Below are 12,762 nucleotides of genomic sequence, written 5' to 3' on the forward strand. Positions count from 1 at the left end.
ATTCACACAAACCAGTTGCACAAGCATTTCAAATTCAATTTATTTGACTCCCAAACATTCTTGATATATAAAAATAATAAAATTAACAAAAATCAATCAAACAAAATGCCGAAATAAAAATTGTAGAAATAAAAGCTTGAGAACGATAAACATGTTTAAAACCAAAGAACATTAATTAATGAATAAGACAGAATAGACGTTTAATTGTATATGACAAAGCACCAGTTTGACTTCTGATATAGTTTCGAAAGAAACGTTCGAAAATGAAGTAAACACTTAAAACCTATAATATTATTGACAAAAAGGAGAAACTAAACAGAATTGTAAATTAGGGGCTAACTCTTACTTTTCACTGATCTTAAAAAAAACAGGTGTTGACAAAAAATTGAATCATGCAATCGAAACAAAAACTTTGCCCCCATGAAGCTGATAAAGATCTTCTTTGATACATGAAACCAAAATGCGAAAAAAGCCTTTGGTCAAGCAGCTATCAAAAACCTGATTAGAGCAATCACAAATTTGTAAAAAAAATTGAAAAGAATAACACTCATTAAGAAAACTCATCTTTACTGATTTAATCACCCAAACAGTTTGTTTAAACCTCTAAAAAAATTGCAAAAACCCGATATTTGCTCTTATTAGTCGGAAAGCTCCCGGGGGCTGATGGGGGGAAACACTGGGTTGGGGGGGGGGGCAACAGCGCGGTGGGGGGTGGAGGCAGTAGTGGGGATGGGGGGTGTCAACCTCCAAAGACCGCCCTTCACACCATAAGTATAAGTATAAGTCTCCAAAGCAGTTTGAGCTGAAAGGCTCTAAGAGCACTTCGTTTGAGAGCAATTAAAAATTTAGAAACCATACAAAAAGACAAACAGAATTTAATCTTTACCAACAGAACTAAAATCCCCTGAAATTAAAATATCTTGAAAACAAAAAGGAACTTACCTGGTAACGTTGAAAACGAGCCAAAAAAGTCACAGTAAAATTTAATAAAGTCGTCGCACTTATTGTTGTAATGAAATAACCCGCCTCAAAAACTCAGAGCGTTGCGGCCTAAAAGACATTGCGAAAGCATAAGGCAGCTAAAACTCTTAATAAGTAATGAACTGAGTTTTGATAAGAAAGAACCCTTAGCATTAGCTTCCCAAACAATAAATAATAATCAGTTTCGGCATTTCAAAAGATTCAACGGATAGCTCTCCAAAATGAATTCAATCTATTGCAAAATGTACAATTAACGGAAAAAGAAGAGGGAAACAGATTAAAACTCATTTTTATAAAACCCAAACCTAGCTCCAAGAGATTTGTCAGAAAAAAATATCCGACATTCCTGTTATGAAAATTAGTTATCGAAATTGTAATTTTAATTCTAACGAATTCTCATAAATGCATCAAATAAAATTAAATCAACAGCAAAACCCGGAAAAATGAGCTTAAAAGCTAAAATCTTGAAGAACTCAGAGTCATAAAGGCAGAGCAAACGAAAATGAAGATTACAGCATCAGCAATTAATTGGTATTTGTGAAACAAAACGGTTACAAACACCAGAAGATAGAGATTACGGACAACTTGTAAGAAAAACAGTGAGAAAAAAGCAGTGCCATAAACTGAAAATGAGCAACAACTTGCAGAAAAAGTAAGTTAAATATCATTATTTAGACTTGGAGGTTTGATGAACTTTTTAGTGACCCTCCTGACAGATAAATAAAAACTGAATTCAGAGATTCAAGACATTGAAATATCTGGCCAAAAATGTCGCAATATTGTTAAGAGCCCCATTATGAAACCGATTTTCATTGAAATGCGAACACTAAAGGCCATGATGAAATTAAAATATCAATGACTGAGTGGTCCCATAACTGCGGTTGAGATTGAAAGAACAGGAATAATTGAAACATACGTTTTTACTGTGCGCGCTGATCTGATTAGATTTCGCAGTTCGACAAACTCCTGGTTCTTAATGAGAGAATACATGGAATAGTATAAATAACAATAGGAGATGAGATCTAATACTTACAACATTTCAAAAAGTGTTTATCTAAAAAAGGGCCCGTTTCTAATTTTTATTTAGTTCTTCGATATTGACTCTGTTCAAATTAGATTGCTTGGCTGAAAAATATCTGCTTAAAATAAATTTTGAGCAGAATGAGAGAAAAATGAAGGTAGGCTATAGAAGTCATTAGATTTCAAACAGTGTCGAAAAAGCGGTAAAATGAGGTGACGAGAAACCAATTTGTTTGTCAAAGAGGAAAATAGCACTATACTAGGCAGCAAGATGACGGCGGTCATTAAATACGTGTGCAAAGAGTTGCTTAATTCGCTAAACCGAACAAAAATTTGTTTTCAAATGTGCTGAAATTTACAAACCGCACGTCAGAAACTGGGGAAATCAATTCCTAGTTCAAGGAAAGGCCAAAAAGCATATACATTGAATACAAAATTTCGTATAGACATCTAGAAATTCTTAAGTTATTAAAAAATCCATAAATTTTTGAAACTTAAGCCAAATTTACATTTGAATCTCTTCGCTGGGCTTTCATAACCACTGTGTCATCATTTCTATGGGGATTCACATCAAAAAAGCATAGGTTACTGAAAAAACTAAATACTAGAATAACAAAGGCTAAATCTACGGCTAAAAACGGTTGCACAATTCTGTCAAGAAAACAATGCCAATTCAAAAAGCATTCATACAACGCAGCCCATGAATAGAAAACTTTTCTTACTCAGTTCAAATTTGTTCACATGGCAGTTTTTATCACTTTCGCTTTTAGGTCAAAGCACCGACTGAAAAATAGTGCTTCCCCTAAAAAAACCTGAAGAAAACCAATACTCCTCTTTGAGTTGCAAAATCAGGCACACAACCGACTGACGTCGGGCGAATTGCTCTCAAATGACTGGTCAGCGATTGGCTTCGTCAGTAGCTAGCTGCGGTTTAGGGAGGCTAGCTTTAGCTCGATTGATCGGGTATGAGCGCGCGCGGGGGGGGGGGGTCGAGCGCGCTGTGTTAAGCGTGGAAGGATGTGCAGAGGTAGAGACTGGGGGTGTGAAGTGGGGCTGATGTAGCGGGGGTGAACTTGGGGGAGGGAGACTCTATGAACTACCCTTCACACAATGAATTTATTTCTCAAAATTATCATCGAATTGCATACTTAGTCTTGTGAGCAGAAAGGGGCGTTGACTTTTTATCTCTTTTTGAGGACGAAGGGGTCAAGATTAAGAAACGCCGTTCACACCATGAAATTGTCGCCTCAAAACAGTTTTTGGTGAATCGCATTCTTAGAGACTGGTTAGGCATAAGGCTCTAACAGAACTTAATGCCCTCCGAACGTTACCTGTTTATCCCGTTTTTGAGGACAATAAGTCAAATGGGTCAGACGAAAATTGGTCAAGCGATAAATTGCATAAAAAGGCCGCAGGACTAATATAGTTGCTAAAAACTTTGTTTGAGAGCAATTAAACACCGCAATATAGCTACGCTCAACTTACAGCTTTGCAACTATAAAATCTAACGCCTAGAAATTTGGGGAAAACGTTAGAAAGCTAGTAATCAAGTTTTCGCAGGAATTCGTATTGTAACACTCTACTTCTTAAGGAACATTAAATATTAAGGCTAAATTCAAACAAAAATTCAAAGTCAAAGCAAACCAAAAACAACAATTTCATTTGCTAATCAAAAATTTAACAGTTAAATCCAAACGAATTCCAAAACTTTCAACAATATTTCATATTTCAATAGACTCCATTTGATTTCTATACATGATTAGAGTTCTCTCAAAAGCTGAGAGGAATTCGTGCATAGTCATTGTCACTTTCCTATCACTGTTGACATTCTTGACCACATCCAGGTTATTAGCGATGGTTAAGAAAGGCAATTTACGTAATGTTCGACCACTTAAACCGTAAAGAGAGACACCTTTCTCGGGATCAGGTTTTGATGGTGTCGTCTCGCTGGTATTTGTGATGATCTCTTCTTTCATTCTTGGAGCTGGTTTGCATAGTTGCAGAAGACGTTTGCTAGATGCGCTAGCGTTTAACACCTCATTTGAAGCTGGCAGCTCGCACAGGTATTCTGAAATTTAAGAAAAACATCTTCTCTTTACTTTGTACCTCTGTCATTTTTCGAGTTACCAACTTATTTTTTAAAATGATTTTTAGAAAATCTGAAGAAAATTGATTTGCAAATCTGATTTAAGAAACCATTACTTATTTGCGGTTTGATACCGTAAACAGCATTGAGGGGGGGGGGGCAGAACACATCCCCAATCTAATTTGTCTTACCTTTCGGCGAGATGAGATCTTTGTGCATCAACTCATGTATACAAGACGCCATTATTGCATAGATTGCCTCTGGTGAAGGCAAACCCACAAATTGTTTAATGTCCGCTCGATCAACAAAGGCTAAGTCCACTCGACCTAACATCAATGTTTATCAATTTACAAAAAATACAGAACTCGATCAATAGACTTTTATGATAGCGCTAATCTTTCGAAGTCTGGTTTTCGCTAGTGGTTTGCTTTGTTCCAAAGATGCCGTTGGTCTCAACTATTAAATTTCATCGCGCATTCAGTTTTTTCGATTTCGAAAATTGAGTGCATAGATTGGAGTGCATACTATGCAAAATTCCAGAGAAAAATACGCGATTCTCTTGAGCTATTTAGGCAAAATATATTTGATAAATATGAGGGTTTATTGTAGTATACCTGTAAGATTGCTAGTGGTGAGGACGACTACGTTGGGCTGAGTCTTGAGCTGATCTAACTGAGTAAGCATCGCATTCACCACTCTCACTGCATCTGAAGGCTCACTTCCTAACAACGCATATCAATAGCAGCACATTACCGTCATCATATCCAATTAGCAGATGTGCATATTGACCATTGGACGCGCTTATTGCAAACGCTTTAAAAAATTCACTCCGCTAAAAAATTCACATCCCCGTTGCTACAGTATAATATAGCAATCTCGATATAACGAATGTAATATAACATGCTTCTCTTCATGAGACAATCTGATTGGTTGGAATTTGCGCTATGAATGTATAAACATAGCCGGCAGATTGCCGGAAAATAGCCGCGATAGACGCTTGTGGCCTTACATTAATTGAAACAACTAAAGAAAACATAACCCACTAACGTCGGGCGCATTGCTCTCAAACGACCGGCGAGCGGTTGGCTTCGTCAACAGCTAGCCACGGTTGTAACCTCAGGGCACTACCTCTTTATCCCGTTTCTGAAGACGAATGTCAAATGGGTCGGACAAAAAGTCGGCCAAGCGAAAAATTGCATAAAGGACAAACAGGATTAACATATTAAAATAAAAATTAAATTATAAATTACTGATATTAAAATCTTGAAGAAAATTCCATTACATCTATAAACTATGCAATAAAATATTATCAAACCCTAGAGGAAATCCCGTGTCAATTGAGGCCAGAGAAACCTAAAAAAAGACAAAAAATTGCCAAACTTGATATTAAAGAGTTGAAAATTAACCCATGGCCAACAAAAATTTTCCAGTAACTTAATATCAAACACTAACGGAGGTTTTCTGACCCTTGAGGTTCAAAAAATCTGAATAATGACTATAAATGTCAAAAAATTTGAAAAAAAGGCAAAAAATATCAAAAATATGCCAAAATCCTTGACGTTAAAATTTTGTAAGAAATTCCATTCAATCTAGAAATTATTCAGTAACCTATTTTCAAACCCTAGAGGAGGTTCCTTGGCTCTCGAGGCTGATAAATTCTAAAAAACATTTCAAAAAAAAACATGAAAAAAAGCTAAAAAATTGCCAAACTTTGTAACATTAAAGAAATGAAAAGCTATTCCATTGCCACTAAAAATTTGTCAGTAACTTATTATCGAACCCCTTAGGATGTTTCCTGGCCCCTGGGTCTGGAAAGACCTGAATAAGGAAAAAAATGTCAAAAAATTTGAAAAAATTGCATGTTTTGTCACAAAATTGCTAAAATTCGTGATATTAAAAAGTTGAAACCATTCCATTACAACTAGAAACAATGCAGTAACCTATTATCGAACCCTGGAAGAGTTTCTTTTACACCTAGGGCTGAAAAAAATCAAAAAATGTCAAAAATTTTAAAAATGCTTGAAAGCGGTTGTTCGTCAGTAGCTAGCCACGGGAGGGGTTTGGGGGTCACTGAGGGTTGATTGGGGCATCACTGTGGTGGGGGGCATCAGCGCGGTGGGGGGGTGTCAATAGGAGGGGGGGTTAACAGTGGGGGTGTCTACAACCTCTAAGAACCGCCCTTCACACCATCAGGATTAGTATAAGTCTCCAAAACAGTTTGAGCTGAAACAGAGCTGAAAGGCTCTAAGAGCACTTAATGCCCGCTGGGCGCTACCTGTTTATCCCATTTTTATTTTTGAGGACGAAAAGTCAAAAGCGTCAGACGAAAAATCGGCGAAGCGAAAAATCGCATAGAAAAAGACCGACAGGACTAATATAATTGCTACAAACTTCGTTTGAGAGCAATTAACAAGAGAGGCAGAATGACCAAAAGTCCTTTAGTAGAACACTAGATTATTTGGGTTAGATACGTACAGTCATTTTTATGATACACATAAGGTCTAAGGAAAAAGCCCTACAAGGGCTTTTTCAAAATTGATTTTCAAAATCAAAAACTCAAGACTAATACTCAAGAATTAGGGCATATAAGTTTGGCATTACTTAGATGCACACTATTGATCTTTAACTAGTAAATTTTCATGAATTAAAGTTCCATAAGGAAGTTCAGAAGACATTTTTTTCACGCAGACAAATTTTAACTGCAAAGCAGTAGAAGACAGTGAAGTCATTGAAAAAGGCAGAGTAAGACGAAAAAAAGTTAGACGAAGTAAAAAAAAACATTGCAGGACAAGTCCATAAATACAATTCGAATAATTGAATGAAAAACTAAGAAGTACTCTACCTGACCAGCAGATCAATTGAACAATGCCAGCCAAAACACAAATAAAATCATGTAAAAAAATTGAGAAAAAAATAATCAAACAAACTAAACAAAAATATACTCATTGCTAAAACTTTTGAAGCTTTTACCCCTAAGGCAAAATTTGATCCCATTAAATTTACCTATTTGATAAATATGTTCAAAACCAATTTTGTCTTTGAAATCGGTCCAGTATCATATCTGCAAGACCTGAAACAAAATCATTGGCCCTTGAAGATCGATTAACTCGAAATTTACCAAAATTTTTTTTTAAAATGAAATCAATTGCAACATTTAATGGAAAGCTGCTGAAAATTGTGACATTAATATCTTCAGAATCATTTCTGTGTCCAGAGGCTATCCAGTAACCCACTTCTAGGCCTTAAAAAGCCATTGGCTAAAAGATCGATAGGCAATAATTTTTAGAAAACATATGACATTTCAAAAAGTAGAAAATCGTTCTATTAAAATGTTGAATATCATTGAATTGCCACCTAGCAACTATTTAATAACATACTAACAAACCCTGGATGATGTTATCTAGCTACTGGGGCATGAAAAACAGAACAAAAGAAAAATGTTTTGAAAGTTGAAAAAAATTACATATTTTAAAAAATTTCTAAAACTTGAAATGTTAAATTGTTGAAAACAAATCCATTGACTCTAACAACCATGCAGTAACTTTTATCAGACCACGGAACAGGTTTTCGGGCACTTGTGAATTGACAAATACAAAAAATTGACAAAAATTTTAGGAAACCTTAAAATGCGGAATTTATCAAAAAAAAAAAAAACTAAAATTCGAAAAATTAAAATGTTGAAAACCATTCCATTGTTACTAGAAACTATGCAGTCTCCTATTATCAGACCTTAAAGGAGAATCATCCCGGGCCCCTGAATCTAGAAAAACTCAAAAAATGAAAACAAAAAAATTGCAAAGATTATCATTTTGCGAGATTGTGTTTGTAGTACCAAAATATATAGCTCATAAAATGGTCATAAAAAGCACTTTTGTCTCGCTGAAGGCCTTCGGCAACTTTTAAAAACTTCAACCGAAGACAAACAAAAAAATATCAAAAATCGAAAAATTGCACAATTTTGAGCCCAAGAACTCCTAAAAAACCTTTTAACATTAAATTAAGGCCATCCCAGCAGCTGCACTACTCTACGCACTTGAGGGGCTACTAAATCCCACTTTGGGCATCTAATGAAACTTAATGCCCGCTGGGCTTTACCTGTTTAACCCCTTTTTGAAAGATCAAAGTCATTGAAAAATGTGTGAACACATCTTTAAAAAAACAAAGCACCCCAATACAATTCAAATTCTTTGAACTGTAAAAAAAAACTTAGGAGCGCTATTATAGCAGCCTTGTATTGCTGAGGCGGTTATTAAAAATATCCCACGATTTTTGTAAAAATTATTCTGGTTTGCTCAGTTAAACATAACCGACAAAACGTCGGAAGAATTGCTCTCGAACGACTAGTGGGAGCTCTCATAAATTGCGGCCTGTTCAGTCGGGGGGGGGGGGGGGGGGGGGAGCTAATTAGGACTAAGAAGTTCAATAGTGTGCTTCAAATAACCACATTAGAGATTAACATATACAACTTTTTGGATTTAAAGTGAAAAATGGCACCAGTTTTGGCGCACTTTTCATTTGAGTTTTAGTATTGAATTGCCGCCAATTGAGTTCAGCTGCTTGAATTTGTGATAGAGAGAATTTTAGATCACGCGAAACGCAAAAAGTCAATGGCGTAAAGGTCACTCGAAAAGTCAAAACCGTCAAGCGAAAATGTTGCATAAAAAAGACACGTTTACAATAATTGCTATGAACTTTGTTCAAGAGCAATTAAAAACAGATGCTCATTTGAATGGACTCTCAGAGCAGAAAAGAAACGTCTTTTACGTGTCCAAAGCACAATAAAATTTCTTGTTCAAAGTAACAACCGATAACTCTAACACAAACTAGTATTTTTAGTCAGATATATTAAAATTAATACCATACAAAGAAAAGAATTGGGAGTGATCATATAAACGTAATATAAGTACCATCTCTTATTTTCAATAATGTCAAAATTATTAGCCGTTTAGCAATTGCATTGTTAAACCTGGAAAGGAAAGCCAAAGGGACCTTTCAGCGGGTCGACGATCGCACACCAGCTGCTTGAGAAACATACCCGGCAGATTGCCGGAAAATAGCGGCCGTTGATTCCAATAAGCATGATTGGGATTGAAAGAATAGAAGATATTGAAAAAAAAAGATTTTTGTACAAAAACATTTTTTAAGTCCGATTTATTTTGTTGGCATTTCGTCATTGAACATACTTCTGTTTCTTAGAGAGAGGCTACAGGGGCTACTATCAACACCAATAAGCATTAGAGATGGTAACTAAGCCTTATAGGAACGACGTTCAAATAGCGGGCATCTAAAATTGGGCTTTATGGCTTTATCCCGTTTCTACTTCTGACTTCAAATTCTTATACTGACTCTGTTCATTTTGAATTGCTTTGCTGAGCAACTGATATTCAAGTTCATTTTTAGCAGAATGAGAGAATAGAGAAACCAGCCTAGAGAAATCAAAAAGATATCACGGAAAATGTTGAAAAAGCGGCAAAATGAGGTAAAGCGAAACATTTTTTTATTCGACGAAGTAAAAAAAAACATAGCAGGACAAGTCCTGACGTACAATTCAAAGAATTTTCATTGACTAAACAGAAAAACTAGACCTAGAATGGACTATGAAAGAATTGAAAAAACCATTTTAAAAAAAATCAGAACAAAAAATGAGAAATAAACAGAAAATAAATGTCAAAATGCCGCATGTGAACAAAAAACCACTAGCGAGAAATGAAAATTTAAATCAAACAAAAAATTAGGCCTAGAATGAGCTGTGAATTGATTAGGAAAACCATTTAGAAAAGAATTCTATCCAAAAAATCGAAAAAACAGTAAAAATCAGAGTGAAATTGCCGCATGTGAACAAAAAACCACTACTGAGAAACCGAATTTTTGTTCAAACACCGTGTTCTCACTCTACTTTAAAATTAGAGCGAAAAAAATTCACGCTGCAAAACCACTCGCTTTTTCGCTCCATTTCCTGTTTCGGCGTGACGAAAATCACTACTCCAATTTGACTTCAAAAATCATGAAAATGTGAGAACAGATCTTAAAAAAACATAGCCGGAAGAATTCCGGAAGCAATTCGAAGCGTAAAAACTTGACAAAAACCCTAATTGCAGCTGAAACCATTACCTTTTTTAATAAACCATAAACTCATCCCCCCCCCCCCCCCCCGGTCTGATCTAAAAATTGTTGAAATTTAAACCACTGTCACCAAGAGAAACAAAATGCGGCAAAAATATTTATTATTGAAAACGTTTGGTAAGGATAAGTGCAAAATATTTCGGATAGTCAAAACACTGATAGTCTCAAAAAGCTGACAGAGCTATCAACTGCCTTCAAATAATTCATGATTCTAATCTCAAAAAGATCGCTAAAGCAAACGGCAGATAATAACTAAGAAACCAAATTAAATTTTTCAAAAAATAGTGCTCAAAGTTAAGAATCAGAAAACTACTACAGTTAGACTTCTCATCACTGCAATTAAAACAAAAACAACATATATTTTTTTTCTTCTTGTATATAAGCTAGACAACATGATTTCAAACTAATTCAAATATTAAAAAAATCATAGAAAAGCAACCGAGTAGTATTTAAAGGCAAAAAAATGTTTAAGAACAATACCAAGGTCGGAAAAAATACCATAAAAAGTAATAAGTAAATTCTGGAAAACGCTTTCTAGTAAAATCTTAGTACTGCCTTATGTTGAATGAAATCAATTGCAACCCAAAGAATTGACGAAAATCTAAGAAAAAGCCGAAATCATTCAATTTGTTAATAACTGAAAAAATCAATAAAACCAAAATAAAGGTAGGTGCCAGGACAAAGCTAGAATGATACAAGCTAGAATGTGAACAATATGGACACAATGAAAGGAACACCTTAACAGAGACTAATTCTTGATTTTTGAAAGTTCAAATCAAAGTTTAAAAGTTTTGAAAGTTTAAAAATCAAATTTAAAAAAACAAAAAAAAACTAACACCATTTCATTTCTCAGCATTCGAGACATAGAAAATACAACGATACATCCGAGACAAAAATCTATCCTCCTGAACAGATCAAAAAAAAAGAAAACATTTTGCAAAAAAAAGGTCAAAAAATTTTTAGGACTGCATTTATAAAAAAAATTTAACTAATTTTCAAAAATTTAACGCTAAAAAATTATTGACGTTTGAATTGAAACGAAATTTAAGCCCCTCATATTGCACAAAAAGAATATTTCTAGTAATTAAAACCAAAATACAGACAAAAAACTGAGAAAAATAGGAAAAAAACTACCAAAATTGGATTAGCACATGTACAATTTTATAAAACAAAATTACATCGAGGTAAAAAGAGGCATCGAGTATATGAATTGTCAACGAAAAGTTGTCATATTGACTGATTTTTGACAAAAAACGGCTAAAAGATCCAAAAATGAAGAAAATAGAAAAAAAGCCAAAAATTAATTAAAAAATCAAGAAATTTATGCCAATTTTGAACTTGAAACGCGTTTTTAGGCTCTGCAAAACACTGCGCTATTAATTTCCAAGGTTTACATTTCAATATAGCATCGAATAAAAATCATTTCTACAAAAAACCAAATTACAAGCAAAAAAATGGGCCACTTAGACGAAAAAACGGCTAAAAACGGTTATCTATATGTGCCATTCAGTCAAAAACTACTTTTCAAAGTCAAAAAGTCATTCACTAAACGCAGCGCATGATCAAAAAACTTCTCTCGCTCAGAAAAAAATAGTTCACACGGCAATTTTTCTCACTTTCGCTTTTAGGTCAAAACAGCGTCTGAACGAATAGTACTTCCGGTAAAAAAAACCTTAAGAAAACCAATACTCCTCTTCGAGTCGTAAAAAGACAGCGCCCCAATACAATTCAAATTCTTTGAATTGTAATAAAAAAATAGGAGCGCTATAATAGCCGGCTGAGAAGATGAGGGCGGCTATTAATAAAGACTTATCTTCTTTACCATTAAAATACCACTCAGATTTTCAATCGGATTTGTTTGCCACGTGAACAAAATTGTTTGATAAGGAAAAATAAAATCACCCTTGCTGGATATTTACTGTCCTGCCCCTCCCTACAACTAACCCCTCCCAAGTAATAAGCAGGTGTGTACTTAATGTTAACGTACTTGTGCTGTACTTGTAATATTAATGTAGTGTTATACCTTGTGCTTTTCTGGATGCAGCCAGACTCTCCACTTCATCAATGAGGATGAAAACAAGCGCCTCTGGATCCGAATAGAGCTCTCTGATCTTGTCAAACATCGCCATCACCAACTTCCCACTCTCCGAGAACCACCTAAACAACGATTGCAAGAGCATCAATTAATCACACCCGATTTTAATCACTTGATCGATTCGCACAGCTAATGCACAGTGGAGTATAACTTTTCTTGAAAGCAAACACGATCTGATACATTGAGTCGCAGCATACTAACTTGTCTTGCTGAAGAAAAAACGGATCCAATCGTTCGAGGATCAAAATCATCGTGTTAGATATACTAATGCGAGTGACACTTAATTCGCGAAATTCAGAAAAATAAAATGTTCAATAGAACTTGTCTTGGCATGCCTTAGTCCCAAAAGCATAAACAGCGCTTCTTAGGGTGCTCCTCTTAGAGGATGTCAAAGACATTAGAGTATCTTTAGAGCTATTCGCTGTTTCGCTAGAGTACTGATAAACCTTGAATATAG

At 35.0% G+C, this 12,762-nt stretch overlaps 2 protein-coding genes across 4 annotated transcripts in view; both read right to left on the reverse strand.

The window, feature by feature from the left end:
• LOC142347870 (tubulin--tyrosine ligase-like protein 12) overlaps positions 1-12,762 on the reverse strand; it is a 135,244-nt gene that overhangs the window by 35,397 nt on the left and 87,085 nt on the right. The gene's annotated exons all lie outside the window — the stretch shown is intronic.
• LOC142347868 (pachytene checkpoint protein 2 homolog) overlaps positions 3,598-12,762 on the reverse strand; it is a 35,545-nt gene continuing 26,380 nt past the window's right edge. For 2 of the 3 annotated variants that reach the window (XM_075399010.1, XM_075399009.1), the window contains 4 exons: positions 12,234-12,367; positions 4,702-4,809; positions 4,279-4,413; positions 3,598-4,069 (listed from right to left, as the gene is read on the reverse strand). In XM_075399010.1, the coding sequence (XP_075255125.1) occupies positions 3,723-4,069; positions 4,279-4,413; positions 4,702-4,809; positions 12,234-12,367 (724 nt within the window). In that variant the 3' untranslated portion in view covers positions 3,598-3,722. The remainder of the gene's footprint in view (positions 4,070-4,278; positions 4,414-4,701; positions 4,810-12,233; positions 12,368-12,762) is intronic. The other variant, XM_075399011.1, reaches the window with a different exon arrangement.

This window comes from Convolutriloba macropyga, chromosome 10 (genome assembly GCF_964194025.1).
Source record: "Convolutriloba macropyga chromosome 10, txConMacr16.3, whole genome shotgun sequence".
Lineage (NCBI taxonomy): Eukaryota > Metazoa > Xenacoelomorpha > Acoela > Convolutidae > Convolutriloba > Convolutriloba macropyga.